General features: G+C 40.3%; 1 protein-coding gene across 1 annotated transcript; it reads right to left on the bottom strand.

The window, feature by feature from the left end:
* Window positions 1-757: 757 nt before the first annotated feature.
* On the bottom strand, window positions 758-12,383 carry LOC132887636 (dynein regulatory complex subunit 4-like). Its single transcript, XM_060923102.1, has 9 exons — window positions 12,330-12,383; window positions 12,023-12,229; window positions 8,136-8,190; window positions 7,842-8,047; window positions 5,546-5,713; window positions 3,585-3,671; window positions 3,293-3,502; window positions 2,463-2,528; window positions 758-880 (listed from the first exon to the last, which is right to left on the bottom strand). Exons 1-9 carry the CDS (start codon window positions 12,366-12,368, stop codon window positions 758-760), a joined length of 1,161 nt encoding a protein of 386 aa, XP_060779085.1. The 5' UTR covers window positions 12,369-12,383.
* Between the last annotated feature and the right edge of the window lie 14,478 nt (window positions 12,384-26,861).

Raw genomic sequence — 26,861 nt, 5'->3', positions numbered from 1 at the left:
TGACCTAATGACAGCTGAAGACTATTTGTACATCAGGCCTGAAGTGTCTTGAGACCATCATGACGTATCACAGGCCTGCAAATCCTTCACCTTTCGCAATTCGGTAACCTGGGGGGGATATAAAAATGGAAAAGCTGAAAATATAATAAAGTCAAGTCAAATCAATTTTATTTGCATAGCACTTTTAACAATAGATATTGTCTGCTGTAATACGAGATAATGAACTATAAAAGTAGTTTACCTTTCTCAGATACGGCAACAGATCCGACCACGACCAGGTCCACGTGAACTCGAACAAGAAGCGAATGTGAATGTTAACACATTAATTAATAGATGCTAATATATTCTCTATATCCATTACAAATGATAGAATCATCTGTTTGATAAGCTGGAGGAAGACCGACGACAGAACGAGGAGAGACCATGACGAAGGAAGGAGCGCCTTCAGAATCCACAGAATTCCTCGCCTGTATTGTCCTAGACTCTGGCGATCCCATCTGGGTCTTAACAGCCATCTTAAGTATCGCCATCGCCGCTTAACGTCTACCATTCCGGGAGCATTGGCTCTCAAGGAGGATTTGGATGCATGGACACAGACGATTTTTTTTTTTCAGGGTGAGAGAGGGAGTAGAGGTCAGTCAAGGCAGATTTGTGTGCTTGTGTCTGTGGTCACGGTGGACTAAGCACAGAGAGTCTTGCCTGGTGATGTCAGCAGGAGGAGGAGAATGTGGACAAAGTAGCTCTCTGAGGGAGTTGTTCAGCGCTTGATGGTAGTCAAGTAATGAATGCTGATCTCCAGTGGTTTAAAGCCCACCTCGTCAGCAGGGAGGCCTAAAGCCTTCAGTTTTGCTTCATATGTCCTCAGCAGGTTGTTATACGTCTGGAGGAGAAAACAAGCAATTAGAGCCAAAGACTTCTTAAAAACCTGCCACGAGGGTTATATCTAAAAGACAATGAAAATTGCAGAAATTAAATACACCCAAGTTAATGTGTTTTCAGGGGTGATAGCGTTCCGGCGCCGCGCCGGATTTCCGGCGTACCGTGGCTGGGGAAAAAAAAAAAAAAATCTAGTTCGCCCATTGTCCTGTGTCATTCTGAGATGCGCAGATAGACAGAATTCCCTTTACTGTCTATCTGCGCATCTCAGAATGACACAGGACAATGGGCGAACTAGATTTTTTTTTTCCCCCAGCCACGGTACACCGGAAATCCGGCGCGGCACCGGAACGCTATCACCCCCGTGTTTTTTTTTTAATCTGTATAACCCTGTTACTTTATTTCTTTAAAATTATGTCAATGAAATTTTCCATGTTTTATCAAGAAATGCTGTTGAATGGGAATTAAATGCACACATTCAGAAATAAAAGGGACCAAACTGTACTCTTCCTTGTTGCTGGGTTGCTACTCTCAAGGGTACATGATCCAGAAAAAGTTCCTGGGTTTCGAATATAGTCTCATGACTCATTTATATTAAATAAATAGTGAAATAACATGCTTTATTTTTTTCACGGTCCGGTTTCCATCAAATCCTGCGCTCTGATTGGATGGCGAGTGGGTCCGTATCCTATGATACGGACTCCGGTTACGGACCTCTGGCGACTCGCTCGTTCACAACAAAAATTGCTACGATATTTGTCAACATTTATTTTCGCATTTCTCAGTATAATAGCATTAATTTTACAGCATGGATAGCGATAACGACAGCGTTCACAGCAAAAGCGAGTTTTACTACCCTGAGGAAGAAGAAATAAAAAAACATTTCAGGAGAAAGCTAAAAACCTGTAACTGTTGCTAACGCCGAGCAAAAACATGGCTGAATCCTGAATGACTCAATTTTGTATAAATAGGGGACTACATAGGCGGCAAAATGTAGTTTTTTTCCTGCCATGGAAGTGCACTTGTATACCGAGGAGGAAGCAATTTGCATTACATCCGTGAATGAGGATTCAAAATGGCGGCTCGGCTCGGTTTTCCCTTTCGGGCGCTCTCGTTTTCTGTTAGAATTTGGTGAAGAAAAAAATAAATATATTATTTACCAGCTTAAGGTCGGTCCGTATGGTGAAATACCGTGACCTCGACCTTGAATACTGACCTCGGCCCAGAGGGCCTCACTCAGTACTTTCAAGACTTCGGTCACAGTATTTCACGATATGGACCTCCCAGCTGGTAAATAATTTTGTTACTTTGTGCCTTGTAAGCGTGGACAGAGGTTTGGTTTGTAAATCTAACCTCCAAAACCTTTAATTATGTTCTTATTATAAATGACTGGGGAAATGAAATTGGACAAAATTATTAATTGACTGGGAGTCTTGAACCATCGGAAAGTTAAATATTAAATAAAGAGATAGAATAGATTGGAGCATTTCTGTAAACTCGAACAATCAATAAAGAACTTCATATCTAAATTTAAAAAAAAAAAAAAAAAAAAAAAAAGGACATCATAGGGTTGCTGATGGATTTACCCGAGACACACGAGCCACTTCATACTGCAGGTCTTTAATAGCAGTGTTTTTCGAGTCCAGCACTTCCTGTGAATAAAAGCAAAATGAATCAGAAACCTAATAATGAAAAGTTATAACTCGGATATGTCACATGATTATTTTGTCAGAATTAAATTCAGATTAAACGTGAGGCGAAACTCTAACATCGATCAGGAGTTTGACAAAGAAACTGTTCGTGTCGAACAATCGATGATTATCACACGAGGCAAATTATTTTTCACACACACTATATTAAAAGCAGATAGGCAGCTCCATTTGTGATTTCAAAAAGGTTCAGGTCTGCAGTTTCTACTGCGTTTATGTCGTGTTTCCTCCAAACACCAAACCTGATAAACAGAAATGCTGTAATGCTTTCTGTCAAACCAAAGAACACTACATTTATATTTACAGCATCAGGGTAATTTTGTGTAATTGCTATTTCGAATGAACAACGCGCGCTTCGTCTGTCTACTTTTAGTTTCTCCTCCAAAGGCATTTCTCTGTCGGGGGGCTGGAAAGAAATCGGCCCCGGCCTCGCTTCTTCAGACCATTCTGAGTAGTGTTTTGTGGTTTTTTGGCTAGTATCGCAATATTAAACATTTCTTAGCAGCAAATAATCTGGATGCCAAAAATAAATCTTGGCACTGCATGTCTATCTTTGAAAGCTAACCACTTTTTTTTTTTTAAATACCAGCATATAGATTTAACAAAATTATTTTGAAAAAGCTGAATTCATCCACAGGATAACCCAACACCCGTAACTCCAGTTTCAGTTTTCTTCATCAGAGAGCAGGTTTAGTCATCAGCAGTACCTCCAGTTTGCGAGTGACCACGTTCAGGGCACTGGGCTCTAAATTGGAGGCAGCGAGGACCTCATTAAGCTGTGCCTCGGTCTTCTCCAGGCTGTTTGTAAGAGTCTCGAGTTTCTTCTCCAGAAGCAGGTTCTTAAAGCCGCTCTTCTGCTGCACCTCCAGGATGGCGGTATTGAACTTCTGGTACAGCTCATCTCGCTCCTGCTGCACCTGACGACCATGAAATGACCGAGAGGAGATTTTCAGCAAAATGATTTTGAGTCTTAAGTAACTTGTTGCGGTTTTCTCTCACCGTAATAAATCTCTCCTCCAGCACTTTAAGCTCCCATTTCAGGTCCTTCAGCTCTTTATCGGACACACTGAGCCGTGCTCTTGTTCCCTGACAGAGGAATGAAACGGGATCATTTATAGAAACTGTTCTGTTTAAAATACTCAGGCACACAGCACTCCTCTCAAACACACAACATATGATAGGATATCTCAGTAACTTTTAGACCACAGCACTGTTTATTTCTCAATTCTGATTGGTCAGAAAGTGATGATTAATTTTTTTTAGAACAGCAGTTCTTACAGTAGTGCCCACTGCAGATAACGGGTTTATATTAAAATTAACTCGTTTTAATCAGGGCTTTGAACCAGAATTTTTTTCCTATTGGTTCGTTCTGAACAGAAACGGAATTTTAACGTTTCCGGTTTTGGGTTCCACCATTAAATAGACGTTCCCGAACCGGTTAGAACAAAAAAATTTCGTTCCCGGAACGGTTAATTACGTTCCCTGTCAGCTGTTTAACAAATGGCTATAAAATGATGTCTCTGTCTCATCCAGCTTAAGCCAAATGTAGGCTAATTCTATTACAACCTTCATTAAATAAGACAAGAAATAATTCAAAACAATTATTATTTCAAATGTTGGCGATTTGGATTCTCAGTATGTCTTCCCATCTACACAAACAGAAAAAGTGCCAAAAATGAAAGAGAATTCGTTTAGTGTGTTACCAAAGGCTAGTCAGGCCCTATAGAGGGCTACCGCATGACGTCACCGCGTCGCGAGATTTTGTTAGGCGCCATATTGGAAGACCAAGTACACATCTATGCAAGTACATACATACATAAAACAAACTACACCTGAAATGTAGCCAGGGCCGGTTCTGCCCTAATCTGGACCCGGGTGCAACATCGCGCAACCCCCCCCCCAAAAAAAAAAACACCAGTCTAAATCAGGACAACCATCACATAACTATAAACATTTTATATCAACTATTTTAACTAAATGGGCTATAATAAATAAGCCTGCAGGCAGCCACGGCGGGCTGCCTCAGAAAAGTAACCATTTGTCCTACCTTAAAATTCGTTTAGCATTTTCTGCCTCCTTTTTTGTATTTTCAACCCTCTGTTTATTTTCTTTCCTTTTCTGAAAACCCGATTTGTGTCCAGACATTTTGTTCTGCTACCAACGACCTAACTCGTCAGGTCTCGTCTCTCGAGCCCGCGATGATTCCCGTGGGAAGGGCAACAACTGATACATTTTTACAAACAGCCAATAGGGAGGTTGCATCGTTCAGGCTCTTCTTTGCTCAGACACTCAGTAATGGAGACGTGATAGCAGTCCACCTTCCCGCGCTCTCCATTCAGTCAGCGAACGTCACACAGGAAGTGAACCCCAGCGGGTCATAGAAACTTGCGCAGGAGAAGAATGGCTTTTTTATTTGTAGGCTACGGAAACTTTGAGGAACGAAATAAAAACCGGTATTAACCGGTTACCATTATTTTTAATAAGCATTTCTGTTCCGGAACATAAAAAATAATAAAGTTTCTGGTTTCGTTTCTGTTCCATGTGAAATAGAAAAAGTTCCCGGTTTTCGTTTTCGTTCCATGAACCGGTTCAAAGCCCTGGTTTTAATACATTAACTTGTTTCACACATGTTAATATTAGAGTTTGAGTATAAATTCTAGTAGTTTTTTTAATAAATAGAAATATTTTAATTGTTAAAACTTGCTGTGGTATAAAAGGAATAAAACACTTCAGGACATGCTGCTTTCGGAAAATAATCATCTTCATGATTGTAACAGTAACTCCACTTCAGCCCACAAGCCTGTCATTCATTATTTTCCTAAAACAGCACACCTCCAAGGGTGTTATTCGTTACACAGTACAAGCTTATTAAATAATATAAATGTAGTATGCGATAACGGAATGATAACAGCGAAAGTGATGAACCTTCAGTGCAGACGGAGATTAAAAGAGACGCATACCGCCAGTGAGGCTTTATCCTTCTCATAGTTGGTGAGTTGTTTCTGCATCTCTGACACTTCCTGTGTGGTTTTCTGCAGCGACTCTGTAATCTTCTTGTTGTGGTGCAGCACCTTGGCCTTCTCCCTCTCCAAAGTCTCCTTATCCTTCTTCAGATCAGTCACTTCATCCTGCACATAGACAGCCAGAGTGAGAATGAAGAGCTGTTACCAAGTGTCTTACTTATAGAGGGACAGAGGACGGGAAGGAGCAGTAGCCTAGCCTGACAATAAAGCAATACCGGACAATGTGCAATACCTCTCCTGCTGGACTTTTTTTCATATTTTTTTTTATATTTGTATATGTAAATACTTAATTTATCTAGAAGTTCTCTCTATTTTCTATTCTGTTTATCCTGTAACGATGCGACTGGAATTTTAATTCCCCTGAGGGAACCCTCGCAAAGGGATCAATAAAGTTCTATCTAATCTAAAACACTGCTCTTACCTCACGGAGTCTGTCATTTTATGTCCCAACACAAACCCTTAGGTCCTCCACAGCTGGTTGACTAAATGTCCCAATAATCCCCCAAAACAAAAATCGCAGAAGCAGCTTTTGTCCACTATCTACCCAAATTGTGGAATACTTTACTAAAAAATATCTGGGAGGTGGACTCAGTAAACATCTTTAAACATCAGCTAAAAATATTCCTTTTTAAAGGTCCCATGGCATGGTGGTTTGTTGATGCTTTAAACGGGCTCGTGGAGGTTTCCGGATGTTATATCCGCAGCCTTTCTTGAAATGAACCCTCGGCACGTAGATATAGCCTCCTGGGAGAAAGCCCCATTTCAGCGCTTTTCCCAGTGCGTTGTTTTGCTAATGAGAAGCAGGAGGCGGGGAAGGGTAGAGGGTGGGGGCGGGTCTTATCATTAATATTCATGACATGTAAACGTGTTACCTCTGATTGGCTAACAGCACTGTGACGCTACCTCCAGTGGGTCAGAACAAGCGGGTGTGGGCGTCTTACTATGGCGAGAGAGAAGGAACAAACCGCGAAGGGAAAAATACCGCGCGCTGACGTCATTAAGGTGCGACGCGAGGAAATAAAATAAATTCAACAAATGTTTGGGTTTTTACTGAACAAACAAACAAATAAAATGAACAAGTGACTTAAAAAAAGAATGTGGGTGTCTTTGTAAAAACTGTTTTGATTGGCTATTATAACAGAGCATGCTGCATGCTTTTTGGTTTTGTAGCGCAGAGTACCTGGCTAACTGCAGGAAGCGGTTAGCTGCACAGCTAATGTAGCCATTGCTAGGCTAACGTGGCACCGATTTTAAAACACGGCAAAACAACCAGTTATACACTTACTTGTTCGGTGTTTGTGGCTGATGCGGCAGGGATGCTTGGTACGGACCCAGGCTTCAGTAACAGTTGATGTGCAAAACCTGCCCTGTACTGTCCCAAGTTGTGGAAACATTCATCAGGAAAATGCTTCCGACAAACATAGACCGTCTTAGGTAGACTCGACGGCGTATTATTGAAGTAAATAAAATTAAGCCACTGCGTCTTCAGGGGCTCTCCCGTCGGCAGTAAAAACAGACTCTTTTCTGTGTTGTCACATCCATGTACAGCGCAACTTCCATGTTTCGCTCGCTTAGGTGGTGCCATGTTGTTGTGTCCTCTATGGTCTACTCACTACAACTGGGCGGGCAATCCATACAGTGGGTGGGAATCCAGAGGGGGGGGCGTGGGGATCATCTCCCTTGCTGACGTCGGCAAGGGAAGAGCTTCTCAACGCGCCGTTTTGACGCGCCATTCTCAAATATTGGGCATAGTTTGGTTTACACATTATGAAATTTCTAGCCACTGGGGTGACTTAAGGTCAGAGGAACTCATTTTAACGTTAAAAAACCTCAGAAAGTGAAAATTTCATGCCATGGGACCTTTAATATAGCATACAGCTAGTTGTTTCTATATAATTTCTCTTGTTTTTATCTTTTATTTTTTACTGTAATAATTACTATCATTCTTTCTTTCCTTCCATTTTGCCAATGTTGTCTTTTAAAAATTTTATCATGTCCACTTGTATTGATTTTTGTCTCATCCTTTAAGGTAAAAAACTTCGAGCTGCAGTTTATGTATGAAAAACGCTCAATAAAAATTAACAGTGACACCTACTTACCGTAAACAATGCAAAATTAAAAATATACTATTTTTTTCCATTTGATTCACCCTCGTGGTATTTATATAAAATACTGTACTGATGACGTAAGCAATTCTGGAACGATAAGCTGATAAGATAACTCTTCAGTGTACCTTAAGAACGTAGATTTCATTATAGCTCTTGAGAATGACATCACTATAATGGTTCTTGAGCTCGTCGAACGCTTGCTCGTGGTTCTTAATCAGCGTGCTAACATGGTTCTTGTTCCGTTCCTCAATCTCCTCAATTTCAATCTGGCGCATCTGGTCTTGCGCCTGTCGCTCCTTATCCATCTTTGTGTCATAGTTATACTTGATTTCTGTAGAGAAACAACAGCAGAGATTTGGTACCATGTTCTATGGACAGTTCATTTTCATGGTGAGCCAAACGGACACTTAATACAGTACCTTGTACTTTTTCCTCAAATCTGTTTCTCAGCTTGGTGATTTCCTTATCGTGGTTCTGTGGAAACAAAGGAGTGCTTATTAACAGGACAATGATGTAGAATAATCTGATGATCCAGTCCAGACATCTGGATTATATTTACTCACTCACAGAAATAAGGCTCCGTACTGCTCTACTGTATCAGCTAATATAACGGTATTCCTATACTTCTGGTTTCACACTTTTAGAGTGAATTGTTAAGGTGTTATTTAATACCTTAATTTACAGAGGATATTATACGGTGGTACAAAGATATGAAGTTTATCTTCGAGTGATGAACATATACATCATGAGTGAGTGATATTTTTCAACACAAGAAGATAAACTTCATATCTTTGCATCAATGTGTAATTTTCTTTATATTATATGGACACATCCACAAAAAAAAAGGAAAAAAAAAAAGTTATGCAAGTTAATCAAAAGAATTTTAAATTTTGAACCGGTTCACCATTTTGCCAATGTGCATCTAGTCAGCGGGAAAACAGTGGGAGTGACATCTCATCTCATTATCTCTAGCCGCTTTATCCTGTTCTACAGGGTAGCAGGCAAGCTGGAGCCTATCCCAGCTGACTACGGGCGAAAGGCGGGGTACACCCTGGACAAGTCGCCAGGTCATCACAGGGCTGACACATAGACACAGACAACCATTCACACTCACATTCACACCTACGGTTAATTTAGAGGGTCACCAGTTAACCTAACTTGCATGTCTTTGGACTGTGGAGGAAACCGGAGCACCCGGAGGAAACCCACGCGGACACGGAGAGAACATGCAAACTCCGCACAGAAAGGCCCTCGCCGGCCACGGGGCTCGAACCCGGACCTTCTTGCTGTGAGGTGACAGCGCTAACCACTACACCACCGTGCCACCCAGGAGTGACATCGGAGTGAAATATCGGGAATTTTTTTTTTTCGCGGTCCGGTTTCCATCAAATCCTGCGCTCTGATTGGCTGGCGAGTGGGTCCGTATCCTATGGTACGGACCCCAGTTGCGGACCTCTGGTGACTCGCTCGTTCACAACAAACATAGTAGCAATTTTTGTCAACATTTATAAGATTTATTTATAAGATTATCAAAAATCTTATAAATTTTTGCCAGCATTTCTCAGCATAATAGCATTAATTTTACAGCATGGATAGCGATAACGACAGTCTTCACAGTGAAAGCGAGTTTTACTACCCTGAGGAAGAAGAAATAAAAGAAAACATTTCAGGAGAAAGCTAAAAACCTGTAACTGTTGCTCATGCCGAGCAAAAACATGGCTGAATGACTGAATTTTGTATAAATAGGGGACTACATAGGCGGCAAAATGTAGTTTTGCCGAGGAGAAAGCAATTTGCATTACAGCCGTGAATGAGGATTCAAAATGGCGGCTCGGCTCGGTTTTCCCTTTCGGGCGCTCTCGTTTTCTGTTAGAATTTGGTAAAGAAAAAAATAAATATTATTTACCAGCTTAAGGTCAGTCCGTATGGTGAAATACCGTGACCTCGGCCTTGAATACTGGCCTCTGTCAGTACTTTCAAGACCTCGGTCACAGTATTTCATGATATGGACCTCCCAGCTGGTAAATAACATTTATTATACAACCCCGATTCCAAAAAAGTTGGGACAAAGAACAAAATTGTAAATAAAAACTGAATGCAATGATGTGGAAGTTTCAAAATTCCATATTTTATTCAGAATAGAACATAGATGACATATCAAATGCTTAAACTGAGAAAATGTATCATTTAAAGAGAAAAATTAGGTGATTTTAAATTTCATGACAACAACACATCTCAAAAAAGTTGGGACAAGGCCATGTTTACCACTGTGAGACATCCCCTTTTCTCTTTACAACAGTCTGTAAACGTCTGGGGACTGAGGAGACAAGTTGCTCAAGTTTAGGGATAGGAATGTTAACCCATTCTTGTCTAATGTAGGATTCTAGTTGCTCAACTGTCTTAGGTTTTTTTTTTGTCGTATCTTCCGTTTCATGATGCGCCAAATGTTTTCTATGGGTGAAAGATCTGGACTGCAGGCTGGCCAGTTCAGTACCCGGACCCTTCTTCTACGCAGCCATGATGCTGTAATTGATGCAGTATGTTGTTTGGCATTGTCATGTTGGAAAATGCAAGGTCTTCCCTGAAAGAGACGTCGTCTGGATGGGAGCATATGTTGCTCTAGAACCTGGATATACCTTTCAGCATTGATGGTGTCTTTCCAGATGTGTAAGCTGCCCATGCCACACACACTAATGCAACCCCATACCATCAGAGATGCAGGCTTCTGAACTGAGCGCTGATAACAACTTGGGTCGTCCTTCTCCTCTTTAGTCTGAATGACATGGCGTCCCTGATTTCCGTAAAGAACTTCACATTTTGATTCGTCTGACCACAGAACAGAAAACACACCTTTGCCACAGTCCATTTTAAATGAGCCTTGACCCAGAGAAGACGTCTGCGCTTCTGGATCATGTTTAGATACGGCTTCTTCTTTGAACTATAGAGTTTTAGCTGGCAACAGCGGATGGCACGGTGAATTGTGTTCACAGATAATGTTCTCTGGAAATATTCCCGAGCCCATTTTGTGATTTCCAATACAGAAGCATGCCTGTATGTGATGCAGTGCCGTCTAAGGGCCTGAAGATCACAGGCACCCAGTATGGTTTTCCGGCCTTGACCCTTACGCACAGAGATTCTTCCAGATTCTCTGAATCTTTTGATGATATTATGCACTGTAGATGATGATATGTTCAAACTCTTTGCAATTTTACACTGTCGAACTCCTTTCTGATATTGCTCCACTATTTGTCGGCGCAGAATTAGGGGGATTGGTGATCCTCTTGCCATCGAGAGCCGCTGCCACTCCAAGATGCTCTTTTTATACCCAGTCATGTTAATGGCCTATTGCCAATTGACCTAATGAGTTGCTATTTGGTCCTCCAGCTGTTCCTTTTTTGTACCTTTAACTTTTCCAGCCTCTTATTGCCCCTGTCCCAACTTTTTTGAGATGTGTTGCTGTCATGAAATTTCAAATGAGCCAATATTTGCCATGAAATTTCAAAATGTCTCACTTTCGACATTTGATATGTTGTCTATGTTCTATTGTGAATACAATATAAATTTGAGATTTGTAAATTATTGAATTCTGTTTTTATTTACAATTTGTACTTTGTCCCAACTTTTTTGGAATCGGGGTTGTACACACAGGACACTTTTTTGATGGAATAAAAATGTGTTCTATTCTGTTCGAGTGGGTTTCATTCATTTGGTTTGATAGCATGCAATATCGTTAACATATCGCTTATCCTATATGTATTACATCACTCTACCCAATGGAGAATGAGCATTGAATATGGTTTTTGATATTGCATGGTTGCCAAGACAACATGACACCACACATTGAAGACGTAAACCTTCTGCGCTAGTGAGCAACTGTGATGATTTGTAGACAAACATGGCTGCCAGGTTTTTGTCTTTAAATATGGAAGATTGAGAGTATTACACACCAGTCAATATTATTTAAATAAGTCACTCAGATCTGTGATGTATTTCGTATGAAAAACGAGAGAGTTTTTCAACACGAGAAGATAAATTTCATATCTTCAAGCCAACTTATGATTTTCTTTTTATTATATGGACACATTCACAAACAAAAAGTACCCAAATTTATCAAAATTCACTGATTTCCTCACGAGTGATAATATAGAGATTTATATCACGGTTTTGGTTCTCCATGTCCCGGATTAAGTTCGTATTAAAAATACAAGTGGTGTATTTCCCAGTAAAACACTCACGTCTGGTACGTTTCACTGGTGTTACTGTTTAACCGTCATGTGTCAGAGAGCAAACCTCAACTTGCACACACCAGTTTTAGGTTCCTGATGACGTTCTCGTTGGAGAGCTCCTGTTCTTTCAGATCCACTTTCAGGCTGCGCATGCCTCTCCGCAGCTCGCTCTCCAGGTCTGTCTGCTCTTTCTCCAGGATCTTGGTGGCAACCACACCCTCTGCCTTAATCTCTGCAATGGTGTTTTGCTGCTCATGCATCAGTTGTTTAAACGTGTGCTTGTACACCTGAAGAAATAAACAGAACAAAAAAATGCATGCTTTCAGACATCTTCTGAGTCACTGGTCACTAATACACTGGTCACTACTACACTGATTACTGCTATACCCTGATTTCAGTTTGATGCTTCTCTTCAGCTTCTTCCATTTCTCGTTCCCTGTTCCTCAGTTCAGCTTTATTCTCCTCCAGTTGTCCTTTGGTGATCTCCCAAAAGGTGTGGATCTTATCCCTTTCGAGCTGGAAGTACTTGCACTGTTTTCGCTCTTGCTCCAGCTCCTCACGCAGCTGGTTAATCTGTTCTTCCAGCTGATGGAGAACAATGGAGTGTTACAAGGCAAAATCAATACATTAAAAAAAAAACCCAGAAACTTCTTAGGTTAAAGCTAGTCTACAGCGCAATGTAAAAATTCACATCCCCCTACATTTTCTCATCTCATTATCTGTAGCCGCTTTATCCTGTTCTACAGGGTAGCAGGCAAGCTGGAGCCTATCCCAGCTGACTACGGGCGAAAGGCGGGGTACACCCTGGACAAGTCGCCAGGTCATCACAGGGCTGACACATAGACACAGACAACCATTCACACTCACATTCACACCTACGGTCAATTTAGAGTCACCAGTTAACCTAACCTGCATGTCTTTGGACTGTGGGGGAAACCGGAGCACCCGGAGGAAACCCACGCAGACACGGGGAGAACATGCAAACTCCGCACAGAAAGGCCTTCGCCGGCCACGGGGCTCGAACCCGGACCTTCTTGCTGTGAGGCGACAGCGCTAACCACTACACCACCGTGCCGCCCCCCCACATTTTCTGTGTCACAAAATGAAAATGCATTTATATTTTACAATTTACCTCCAGAAACATTTTAAATAGAAAATGTGTCCTGTACAAGACACCATTTGGCAAATTTAACATGAAAATAGGTATAACACACCAAAAAAAACAAGAAGCCATGAGCCTCATGAGCTTGAGTTTCTCATCATGAAGATCATAAAAATCACTGATAAAAGGTACAGCGAGCATCTCTTTATCTTAACTTGCGACAATGCATTTGGGAAAATTTAAAGAAAAGTTGTGTTTCCAGGTTTAGATCACATATCAGAAATGGAATTATTTTATGAATTAATATAAATAAAACGCTTTTATTATCCTGGATTTGACTGGTCAAAAGGTGCTTATTTTCCGTAACAGCATCTCTGACAGTAATTTTGGCTTTTAATTAAAATTAGTTTTATATTAATGTGCTCGTTAGAATACAGTATGTTATCGTTTACATAGCAACTTCTGCAGGGACATGCATGGTGGATAAATCGAAGCGTAAAAACATTGTTGAGTACACTTATGCACTCAAAATAGCAAGTTTAAGTCCGAAAGTATGCAAATTGAGACACACCGATTAAATGTAACTATAAACGTATAAAAAGTACATTTCTTTCATGAATTCTACAGCTCGGGGAATCTAATAACCGGTTAGAGGAAACTAATCAACTTCAGGGTGGTAGCTCTGCTTCGTCATGCCACACCACTGCTGATTATTTTCAGTAAACAGCATGCCGAATGTTGATCATTCCTTATATACAGTGGATATAATAAAGTGTACACACCCTGTTAAAATGATGGGGGTTTTCTGATGTAAAACAATGAGACCATGATAAATAATTAAAAAAAAAAAAAAAAAAACTTTTCCCACCTTTAATGTGACCTGTACAATTCAATTGAAAAACAAATTTGTTGAAAGATATCAGTCAGAAGGGTACAAAAACATTTCCACGGCATTAGATATACCATGGAGCACAGTGAAGACCGTCATCAAGAAGTGGAAAAAATATGGGACAACAGTGACATTACTGAGAACTGGACGTCCCTCCGAAATTAATGAAAAGACAAGACGAAAACTGGTCAGGGAGGCTGCCGAGAGGCCTACAGCAACACTGAAGGAGCTGCAGGAATTTCTGGCAAGTACTGGTTGTGTACTACATGTGACAACAATCTGCCGTATTCTCCATATGTCTGGACTATGAGGTAGGGTCAAAGAAAAACATCCAGGCCCGGATACATTTTGCAGAAAAATACATCAACGCTCCCAAAAGCATGCGGGAAAATGTGTTATGGTCTGATGAAACCAAGGTTGAACTTTTTGGCCACGATTTCAAAAGGTGTGTTTGGTGCAAAATCAACACTGCGCATCACCAAAAGAACCCCATACCCACGGTGAAGCATGGTGGCGGCGGCATCATGTTTTGGGGTTGTTTTTCTTCAGCTGGAACAGGGGCTTTAGCCAAGGTGGAGGGAATTATGAACAGTTCTAAATACCAGTCAATTTTGGCCCAAAACCTTCAGGTGTCTGCTAGAAAGCTGAAGATGAAGAGGAATTTCATCTTTCAGCATGACAATGACCTCAAAAAAGTTTTGGAACGGCCCAGCCAGAGCCCAGACGTAAATCCAGTTGAAAATCTGTGGGGTGACCTGAAGAGGGCTGTGCACAAGAGACGCCCTCGCAATCTGACAGATTTGGAGCGCTTTTGCAAGGAAGAGTGGGCAAATATTGCCAAGTCAAGATGTGGCAGGCTGATAGACTCCGACCCAAAAAGACTGAATGCTGTAATTAAATCAAAAGGTGCTTCAACAAAAGTATTAGTTTAAGGGTGTGCACACTTATGCAACCAGCTTATTGGACATTTTTTATTTATGTTTTTCCCCCGAACAGATTTGTTTGTTTTTCAGTTGAATTGTACAGGTTACATTAAAGGGGGGAAAGTTTTGAAATTTATTGTGGTCTCTTTTTTTTTTTTTTTACATCTAGGTTTTATCATTTTAACAGGGTGTGTACACTTTATATCCACTGTAGTATATACACGAGGCTATTTGACCTAACATCCTAAAAGTCTTGTTGGTATAATGTTAATGGTGATTTCAGTAAAATTTGATATTATTATTATTTTTTTTAATTTCCAGGCAAGTTAAATATCTAACCTCAAAAGTTCAATATTTAGATGATTACTTTTATAAGGCTTTTTAAAAGTAGTTTCTTTAGTAAATGTATGGGTTTATTTAGTAGTTAAGCTAATTAAGTACGAGTGGCCTTTCAAGCCTTTCTGTGTGGAGTTTGCATGGGTTTCCTCCGGATGCTCTGGTTTCCCCCTCAGTTCAAAGACATGCAGATTTGGTCAAATACCCAGCCACTGGGCTTGTACAAGCCAGTGTGTACTCAGTACTGGTCCCAAGCTCAGATAGATTGGGAGGGTTTGCATCAGGAAGGGTATCCGGTATAAAACCCATGCTAAATCAAATATGCAGAACAGATCTGCTGTGGTGACCCCGAACGTACAGGAGCAACCAAAAGATGATGCTTTACGTTACTCTTATCCAGAGTGACGTATAACATACTCAGATCAGCCTGGGGAGCAGTTGGGGGTTAGGTCCCTTGCTCAAGGGCACTTCAGCCATTCCTGCTGGTCCAGGGAATTGAACCGGTGACCTTTTGGTCCCAAAGCTGCTTTGCTAACCATTCGGCAAATGGCTTCCACCATACCTCACACACTGTATCGCACTGAGCTGTACATATACCTCACGAGGCTATTTGACCGAACATACTAAAAAGTCTTGTTGATCGAGTGTTAAAGATGATTTTAGGTTTTTGGTTTTTATTTTAAAATTCCCACCTAAGGTAAGTGTCTAAGCTTAGTAGATCATGTAAGAATGAGTGCAACAATAGCGCACTGTGCATACGCATTACGATCACCAGAACGGCGAATCGTGATCTCGCGATATGAACAGTTGATCTCACGTTATCAAAGATGCAAAAGAACGAGTGTCAAAGCCACGATGTCATAGAGTTGTAAGAATGAGTGTAACAATAGAGAAACTTCGTAACCAATCGGCACTTATCTTGATCAAGTTCGATTACCCGTTCTACTTCTTGATAAACTTCGGAACCAATCAGAATCAAAAACAAAATAAGAGAAACCTCATTATAACTTCATAGTATTGGAAGATAAAAAGTATTGGCAGATAAAATGATAAACGAAATTCACCTCATGGTTCGCCAAAGCTACTGATTCGATAACAAGTGGTGTTTATTTTAATAAAATTTACCTTTTGATTATCACAGCTTTTGTTTGGTCCTCCTGACAGGACAAATTCAAGGTTTTGTAAGGGTTTTTTTTTTTAGCTTTTTGGCAGATATATTGAGAAGTCGATATCAAACTTCTGCTATTCGCTTTAATTTTATTTTAGTTTTTGCACTACACTTGTGAAACAAAATGTGCTCATTAGTACTAAATAATGCTTCTAAGACAATTCATGAACAAGTGCTTTCTTTCTGACTATTTTGAAAATAGATCGCGTTCACAGCACTGGATTTTGAACAAAACACAGGAAACAAAATTGGTGTAGGTACAGTCCCTTTTAGAAACTACATTTCCCATCAGCCCACTTCCGCGTTGACCTGCGTCACGCCGGGGCGGGATCACCAACATCCTCCATGAAAGCATAAATAATGGAACAACGCTTCCGCTCTTGCTCTTTTGGCGCCGTGATTCAACACGGACACAAGGAGGAATCGCTCGCTCCACCCGAGCAAACCCAAAAAGACGTCTTTTCTTTTCTTTCTTGCAAGAATCAGAGTTTCGCGCTTTTCTTTGTTTACCTTTGGCCACAGTAGACTCTAAGATCGCGTGATTTTAAACTCAGCTCGAGTTACAACCGGTTTTTCATTTGTTCCTTATAAGTACATACAACACTGCAACCAGGCAGTTATTTTAAAGTTAAGAAGCGATTGAATCCTTTTTAACTCAAAAGCTGTGCACAGTATTTAAATCAGAGACTTTCTTTTATCACGAGCGACCACGCATTGTCGGATCAAGAAGTTCTCTGCTCACGGAATCGACTCACGGAATCGACTCACGTGCTCCACAACGGCGAACCTCCAAAGTCTCGGAAAATCTCTTCATAATCTTGCTAAAGGCAAGATACTAAGTAAGACTGGCAAATTTTGGGCAAAAACTAGTCTTAGGAATTAGCTTTTACTGAAGTAGTGTGAATTTAAACTCACGTTTAATTGTTACACTATAGACACGCAGCGTGTTGAATTGTTGATTGTTCTGTTTTGTTTAATCTCTCAATTGTTTAATAGATAGGATGTGCATGCTTCTTTATTCCGTACTAACATACTTAATTTCCTTATACATCTTGACCGGATCAAGATTTCAGTGGATTCAGTATTATGAGCTAGTGGGTTAACTACCGGCTAGCCCTTTGTTACTTAGAAACACGTGGTCACAGGCCTCAACAGGCCTACCCGAACACGTGGCGGTCCTTCCCCCACACATACAAACACACCTTTAGATAGCAATCCATGCTAACTCTTTTGTTCTCCTCAAATCCCACGTGGTGACACACCCTCCTTAGCTAGCCACACAAAGCTAATTCTTTTGTCTTAGCTACACAAAGCTAATTCTCTTGTGTGGGCCACACCCACACAAGGCCTCTGTCACACACACACACACCTCACTGTTTGTATATATTCCATCTGCTAGTATCCATTTTTATCTTTGTTATAATAAATTCATTTATTATTGAAACTGTGTCTTTATTTGTTGTGTCTAACAATATCTTTGACGTCCCCAATCTCCAACGAATTCTAAAAGGTGCATATGATTTATGTAATATGGTAAGTGATCATAATAATTTGGAATATACCATAATTTAGCTGTTTGGTAATTTATTATTAAGCACCAAAATTAATGGTATTAATTAATGAGACTGATTCCATGAGTGATGTAATGATAATATGAGACTGATTCAATTTAAATAATTCAAATGAGACTGATTCCATGAGTGATTTAATGATATGAGACTGATTCAAATTTAATTATTAACCTTCAGATTTAATGAGATTGATCACTCAATTACCCAAATGCACCTACATTGGTAACAAATACTCCAAGCCCTGATGCTGCTCACAGTTTGGTGATGCTTACACGAGATGAGGCGAGTCTCATTGATAACATGTATATATGCGATATTTACTGTATGGACATGGGATCAGAAAACTATTTTATTTATAAGCAGTAGCCACATGTACCCTTTTAAAAAAAAAAAAAACTCCTTGGTCCCAGCCCTGCTCATGTTCATAAAGTTTATTAAACTTCACCTCCTCTACCGACACCTCTGCTGGACCTCCATCACCTTTCTGCGGCTTTCCCGTCCCAGACTTTGGGGCTTTTTTGGCTTCCTTTTTCGGTGCCTGAAACATTAAGTTATAAGTTTAGCCTTAACTCCATATTTAAACTTTAAAACATACATACATTTAACAATAAACAAAAAATGCACAACTCAACTCTGTTATTTATCTATGGCATTTTTTCACTCAGGCTCCACATTTCTGTTCCAAAATGGTCATTTTTTGAAAGTTTAGTTTTCAGATTTAGTCAGTGCATTTTGTTTCCACATATCTTAATATTACAGTGTGAAAATTTCATGAGGTACACTATCCTCATCTGATTCAGAAGATATGGCCTGTTGATCAAGACCACCGTTTCAGTGAATTGGTGGGGGCTACGGAGACTACACCAGGGTATATATTTTTTTTCCACAGAAAAAAAAGAAAAGATTTAAAAGGTAACTAGATATATTTTATTGGAAATATTATGAAATACAATTTGTCTAACACTTAAAATGAACATATTTGTAAACACGTTCATAATTTTGATATGACACTCTTGAATCTTGATCGCTAAGAGCAATTTTTTCACGTTTCACATTTTATTATGAGATAAAACAAAAATACTGCTAACAGAAGTGATTTGGATGTTTTACCTAGTTCTTTATTGAATGAGCACAGAATCAAATATATATTTTCTAACGAAGAAATGCCTAACGAAGAATTGGGGGCTATGGAGACTACATGGGCTACAGAGACCACATTTCTCAATTAAACCACTACTCAGTGCAATTACTTCAAGTCTGTAATGACTAAAATCATTTTTATACCTTTACTTCTCACGGCAATTATAAAAACATTATGGGAAATTCTTTAACCCTGATTAAACCCCGAGTTTAGAGAGGGCTACAGAGACTACATTGCTTTTTCCATTATCCCAGTGAACATTTTCAATGAACGCTGAAAGGTGTCGGTGCCTTAGTCAACAAATTTTTTTCTGTGCATTATTCCTACACACACACACACACATACATACATATAACCTGGGTGCGATTTGCTGGGGGGAATGGTGGGGATCATCCCCCCCTCTGGTTTTTATCTCTGCTGAAAAAAAAATCCTCGGGGACAACCCCGTCAATAACACAAACAAACCAAAAAAAAAAAGTTGACATGACAGGCATGTTGTGACACAGTTTTCTATGGTCTACATTGCACTCACTTTCAAAATGACCCGAAGTGGCAGCTTTGATGTTCACGAACGTCTAGGGTTGCCAACCGTCCCGTATTGGGCGGGACATCCCGTTTTTTGGGTAATTTTAATTTGTCCCGTCAGGGACAGATCCTGCCCCTCACTCCAATGCTGTGGTGTAAATCGCGTAATTGCCGTGAGAAGCGCTATTACCGTGAGTCGCGGTCATCTGCGATTTAAAACCATTCACTGTTGCCATATCCTGAATTTTTAAGCTATACTGACAAAATAGGCATCAAATTAAACTAGAGCAGATGGTGCAGCCAGTGGCTACAGCCTAACTGTTCGATAAGGATAGCAGATAGCTTAAAAAAAAAAAAACTTCCGAAACAGGATAGACCTCAGCCTATAGTAGGGGAGCTTTTCTGCCTCACTCCTGCCTTTGTGATGTCTTTCTCTCTTCTTCTTCTGCTATGAAGCATTGCAGAAGGTTCTTAGGGTTTTCAAATGGACAATTAAGCAAATATCAGGGTTTTACAGCTACAGCAAATCATTTTTCAGTTTATGACATTGCCTTCATAAATATGGCCTGATGAATTATTTGGCCAAAGCTTAAAAGAGAAAAATGAGACAATAATATTAGAATTGTTTGTTATTTTGCATTAAGTTACTTAAAAATATCCATTAATTGGTCTATTAATTTTTAAAAGCTCTATTTTAGAAATGAATTTGTAGTGGCCTACATTTGAAACCCTCACCTAAAGGCGATTCGGTACTGTAACTATTTTGGGGTGCTGGGGTGCGTGTACAGGGCCTGTACCGGTACTTGTCCGCACCCGGAACAAAGGCTACGTTCACACTGCAGGCTGAAGTGACTCAAATCTGATCTTTTCGCCCATATGTGACCTGTATCCGATTTTTTATTGACAATATGAACGACACAGATCCGATTTTTTTCAAATCCGACCCAGGCCGTTTGGATATGTGGTCCTAATTCCGATTCCTATCCGCTCTTTTCATATGCGACTTCAGTCTGAACCGCCAGGTCGCATTCATCCGACTTACACGTCATCAACAAGCCACAAACGTCACTATTCTGCGCTGAAGTAGGCGGCGGGTCTCTCAAAAAAAGTTACAACAACATGGCGCATAATCACGGGCGCAGATAGAGGGCGGGACTCGTCCCACCCAGATTTAAATTCACCTCGTTCAGTCCCCCCCACTTATAGGGAGGAAAAAACGTCTATCCTGTCTTTCTTTGCATAAGGCAAACCTCACGGAAAAATCAAAAGACTAATTACCATTCGGTTTATTGAGGTGCACAGCAGTGTATGCATAGTTGCAACAACTCACATAAAACAAAGACTGATATTCGGTTGGTTGAGCTGCGCAGACTGCACAGGTTGCGAGCTCGAGCTTGGTTGCTATGGTAACCCACAACAAGTTTGACAGGCATATCGGGGTTGGGGTTGGTTTGCTGGCAGCTTTGTCCCCCCCAGTTTTTTGTCCCCCCCAGTTCAAAAAACGTATCTGCGCCCCTGCGCATGACATCAATGCGAGGGACGCTTCAGGCTGTGAAGGTTCTGAATCTTCTCAATGGAAGGACGCAGAGGTTAGGGAGCTGATTTCCATTTGGGGGGATACAGCTATTCAAGCTAGATTGGATGGGTCATACCGCAACCGGGCGGTTTTACTTCTGTAAACACTGGCCATGCTCACTGCGTGTGACGTCATCGTATCCTGCAATGCGCATGCGGAACACTTTTAGGTCGCTTTTCGTTCATACTGAGGATCACATACAAGTCGCATATATTTGTTAATGTGAACGACCTCACAAAAAAATCGGATTTCACAAAAAAAATCGGAATTGAGCATTAAGCCTTGCAGTGTGAACGTAGCGAAAGTGTCCCTCATTTGGATATGAGAAAGTTGGCAACCCTACGAACATCCCCAGCAAATAGATACATTGTAGATAATAAGAGTGTGAACGCGGATTTAGCGCCATGAATCACATCCTTACTGATGAGCGCAACAGAATGAATGTATCCACACTGACAGCCTTCTTTTCCTCGCTGTCAATGGGCCAGACGTGCGTTCCTTCCCTGCTGAGAAATTCGCAGAAATGTGGATTAAAGAAGGGCGAAACGCGGCGGATAGCGCACCGACGGGAAAGCAGAAAAGGCCACATGAACTGCGCCATCAGAGCAAACTGTTCATTTAGTATTCATGTATTTCAGTGATTTTCGAGTCACTGTCCAGTTAATCCGGAGGGAGAGAAACATCACAGCAACGCGACAAGCAATGCGAACTTTGTTGTGTGTTAGTGTTCGTGTATTTAGTCAGAGAGATAGGAAGATGAATTTACTATCTCTGGTTTAGTGTTGGGTGGCACGGTGGTGTAGTGGTTAGCGCTGTCGCCTCACAGCAAGAAGGTCCTGGGTTCGAGCCCCGGGGCCGGCGAGGGCCTTTCTGTGCGGAGTTTGCATGTTCTCCCCGTGTCCGCGTGGGTTTCCTCCGGGTGCTCCGGTTTCCCCCACAGTCCAAAGACATGCAGGTTAGGTTAACTGGTGACTCTAAATTGAGCGTAGGTGTGAATGTGAGTGTGAATGGTTGTCTGTGTCTATGTGTCAGCCCTGTGATGACCTGGCGACTTGTCCAGGGTGTACCCCGCCTTTCACCCATAGTCAGGATAAAACGGCTAGAGATAATGAGATGAGATGGTTTAGTGTTCGTTTTCATTTAGTGTTATTCATTTGATATCATCGGATGTTACTGAGCTGTTAGCCTATTGTTACCTTAATTTTGTGACGTTTCATGATTAAAAAAAAACATCCCCCCTTCTGGTTTTTTGACAAATCGCACCGTGCATATAACTACCAAAATGGACACCATTAAAAGAATCAGTGATTGAATTTTTGGGTTCCTTTTTGAGAACACTGACCAAAAACGTCATTTGGCATAACGACAGACACATTATTAAAGAACTGCAAAAAATTTTGCCAGGTTATAAATGATTCTTTATATGCATATATTAAATTAAGCAGAGATACTACATTATCATTTCATATCAATCTTATAGCACAAAATGCACTAATGTGGGATTTTGTATGATGTTATATAGTGGAATGTACAGTGGAACAGTATGAAATGCCAAAACAGCCCTAAAATGGACCAAAATTTAAAGTGTTCTCTGTGGTAATCCGATAACACTAACGTAAACATATAAGTTTAATACAAGAAACTTGATATATTTTTTAAAATACACCTGCACAACATCTTATTTCTCTAAATGTGACCCTGAGTGAGAAAATGCTGCTCGCGAGCGGTTTGTAACACAGCTCAGCTCTGCTGGTTACTGAAAGCTAACCCGTTAGCCATGGAAAAACACTTAACTCTTCAAATTAATCAAATATTTAGTTTGTTTAAAGCATGTTTCTACTTACCATGATGCTTTTACTCTCTCTCTCTGTTTAATTTATATTATTGCTAAACAACAATATATGTATATATGACGAATAAACTGAGAGTAAATTCGAAGTACACCAGAACCACAAAACGTCATAAGCAATCGCCTCAGAGACAGTGGGCGGAGCTAGATCTCAGGCACTTACCATATATGGGAGTTTGACGTGAAAGGTGTCGTGGGATAGGGCGGGGCTTATCCGCTTTAATGCTCCGACGTCACACCCGCGTTATGAGATAGCCGAGATAAGAAGTGGTGGTCAGCTGAGCTCAGTGTTTATAAAGCTTTATTATCACTAGGGCGTCTTGATAGTCGTTAAAACGCTTGCGTTGTTCAAATCAAACAAACAATGAAACTGATGAAAGTTTCTTCAGGAAGTGATTTTTATTAAAAAAAGGGTGACGGAGCAAAGGATTGGATTTGGAAATCCCTTTGATTTATGTTATTTGGATTCATAAATGATATTTTGAAGTTCTCATATATTATTTACCAGCTGGGAGGTCCGTATGGTGAAATACTGTGACCGAGGTCTTGAAAGTACTGAGCGAGGCCCTCTGGGCTGAGGTCAGTATTCAAGGCCGAGGTCACGGTATTTCACCATACGGACCGACCTTAAGCTGGTAAGTAATATATTTATTTTTTTCTTTACCAAATTCTAACAGAAAACGAGAGCGCCCGAAAGGGAAAACTGAGCTGAGCCGCCATTTTGAATCCTCATTCACGGCTGTAATGCAAATTGCTTCCTCCTCGATATACAAGTGCACTTCTATGGCAGGAAAAAAACTACATTTTGCCGCCTATGTAGTCCCCTATTTATACAAAACTGAGTCATTCAGGATTCAGCCATGTTTTTGCTCGGCGTTAGCAACAGTTACAGGTTTTTAGCTTTCTCCTGAAATGTTTTCTTTTATTTCTTCTTCCTCAGGGTAGTAAAACTCGCTTTCGCTGTGAACACTGTCGTTATCGCTATCCATGCTGTAAAATTAATCCTATTCTCCTGAGAAATGCTGGCAAAAATTTATAAGATTTTTGATAATCTTATAAATAAATCTTATAAAAAAGATAAATGTTGACAAAAAAAATGCTACTATGTTTGTGGTTGTTGTGAACGAGTGAGTCACCAGAGGTCCGTAACTGGGGTCGGTATCGTAGGATACGGACCCGCTCGCCAGCCAATCAGAGCGCAGGATTTGATGGAAACCGGACCACGAAAAAAATATATATGCTATTTACCAGCTGGGAGGTCCGTATGGTGAAATACCATGACCGAGGTCAGTATTCAAGGCCGAGGTCACGGTATTTCACCATACGGACCGACCTTAAGCTGGTAAATAATATATTTATTTTTTTCTTTACCAAATTCTAATAGAAAACGAGATCGCCTGAAAGGGAAAACCGAGCCGAGCCGCCATTTTGAATCCTCATTCACGGCTGTAATGCAAATTGCTTCCTCCTCGGTATACAAGTGCACTTCTATGGCAGGAAAAAAACTACATTTTGCCGCCTATGTAGTCCCCTATTTATACAAAATTGAGTCATTCAGGATTCAGCCATGTTTTTGCTCGGCGTTAGCAAGTTACAGGTTTTTAGCTTTCTCCTGAAATGTTTTCTTTTATTTCTTCTTCCTCAGGGTAGCAAAACTCGCTTTCACTGTGAAGACTGTCATCCATGCTGTAAAATTAATGCTATTCTCCTGAGAAATGTGAAAATAAATGTTGACAAAAATTGCTACTATGTTTGTTGTTGTGAACGAGCGAGTCGCCAGAGGTCCGTAACCGGGGTCCGTATCCTCGCTTGCCAGCCAATTATCGTGTTCACTGTGAATGGGGGTTACACACACACTTTGAATTATTCTTTTTCTGTGACAGAATGATTCTACAATATGTATCTTTAATAAAAAAATATCCAACATTTTGCTGGACAAGTTTTAATTCATTTTGGGTTTTCTGAAATTAACACACACACTGTGTCTGAAATTGCTCCCTACTCACTATATAGGGCACTATATAGTGGGGACGCCATTTTGCAGTGCTGTCCGAAACCTTAGTGAGGATTATTTACACCATAGTGCACTCAAAGTATCCCACAATGCATCACGAAAAGTAGTGTACAACCGATGGTCACTAATCAAAGCGATATATTCTATCATGCATTGCGGTCACGTTGAAAGAAATCAAATTAAAATCTCAAATCTGACTTAATAAAAGGCAGCGGCAAAGAAGAAAGTATTCAGCCTTGATTTAAAATAACTGAAAGATGCAGGGACTTTGTATTTATTAATGTGGGAAATACGCTCAGTATAATATGGATTTATTATTTTGAAAACCCACCAGCTGACTGATCTGGCATGTTTTAATTGTGCGACAGTAATGACGTAAATACCAGCGCGACGAAGTAGTGTCTGAAAGCATTTTTTTTTTTCATTTTACCAATGAACTCATTATATAGTCCTCTATACAGTAATTCCCTATATAGGGAGTAGTGAACGAGTGAGTGATTTCGGACACAGGGACGGTCTAAATTATGCATATGTAGAAATATAATTTCATATGAATAAAGGGTTTTTTTCTTTTTCTGAACTTCCCCACATCCCTCTAGTGCAAAATCTGTTAATTCATTGGATTATGTTAACAGTTCCACTATTGTTTCTGATGGGGCATTAATTAGTGTAACACACCTGTGGACATTATTGTGCTTGGGATGTCTAGAAAGGGGGATGCCAGAATTCTTTCCCCTGTCTCTGTGATTTCATAGCCCTGTCATTCATTGTCTTCCAGAATAAATGCTGACAGATCAACTCTTTGTGTCCTCTGCATCATCTATTAGCCACACAGAGACTTTTAGTTGTTGTTATTATTCGAGTGACTGACTTATAGTTGGCTACACATACAGGGTTGTTTAAGTTTGTGAAACTTTCAGAATGTTCTATATTTCTGCATGAATATGACCCAAAACATCATCCAACGTTTATCCAAGCCTTAAAAGCAGATAAAGAGAACCCAATTCAACATCTGAGACAAAAATATTATACTTGGTCATTTATTTTTTGAGGAAAATGATCAAATATCAGTGCATATCAGTGAGTGGGTAAAGTATGCGAACCTTTGTGCAATAAGAATTATATCTAAATGTTTCTGGTAACTGTTGATCAGTCCTGCACATTGGCTTGGAGGAAGTTTAGCCCATTCCTCAGTACAGACCAGCTTCAGCTCTGGGATGTTGGTGGGTTTCCTCACATGAACTGCTCATGCAACGTTTCTATTGGATTAAGGTCAGGACTTTGATTTGGCCATTCCAAACATTAATCTTATATTCTCTTTATCTACTTTTAGGACTTATGTGAAAATCAAATTATGTTTCAGGTCATATTTATGCAGAAATACAGAAAATTCTCAAGGAGGTGTTCACAAACTTTCAAGCACTGCTGTATTTTCATTGATTCAGTCAGCCGCACAGTATACAAAATGGGATAGCTATGACAAGAATCAGCAAACCAATATGGTGTCTAATTGTACAGGAAGTAAACATCTTGTGCCCTGTTTATTTATTACGGTATATGGTAACCTGAACAGCCGAAACTAAACTAAAACTAGCTTATGAACTTGTAAAACTAACTAAAACTAAACTGAAATAAAATGGTGTGAAAACAAACAATAACAAATAAAAAAAATCCAGTGAGGAAAACACCTTGTTGTGAGAGGTCAGAGGAGAATGGCCAGCCTGGTTCGGCTACAGTAACTCAAATAACCACTCTTTACAAACATGGTGAGCAGAAAAGCATCTTAGGACATATGGCATATCAAACCTTGAGATGGATCTGGTCT

The sequence above is a fragment of the Neoarius graeffei genome, chromosome 6 (assembly GCF_027579695.1).
Source record: "Neoarius graeffei isolate fNeoGra1 chromosome 6, fNeoGra1.pri, whole genome shotgun sequence".
Classification (NCBI taxonomy): domain Eukaryota; kingdom Metazoa; phylum Chordata; class Actinopteri; order Siluriformes; family Ariidae; genus Neoarius; species Neoarius graeffei.
This window is presented reverse-complemented; position numbering and strand designations above follow the sequence as displayed.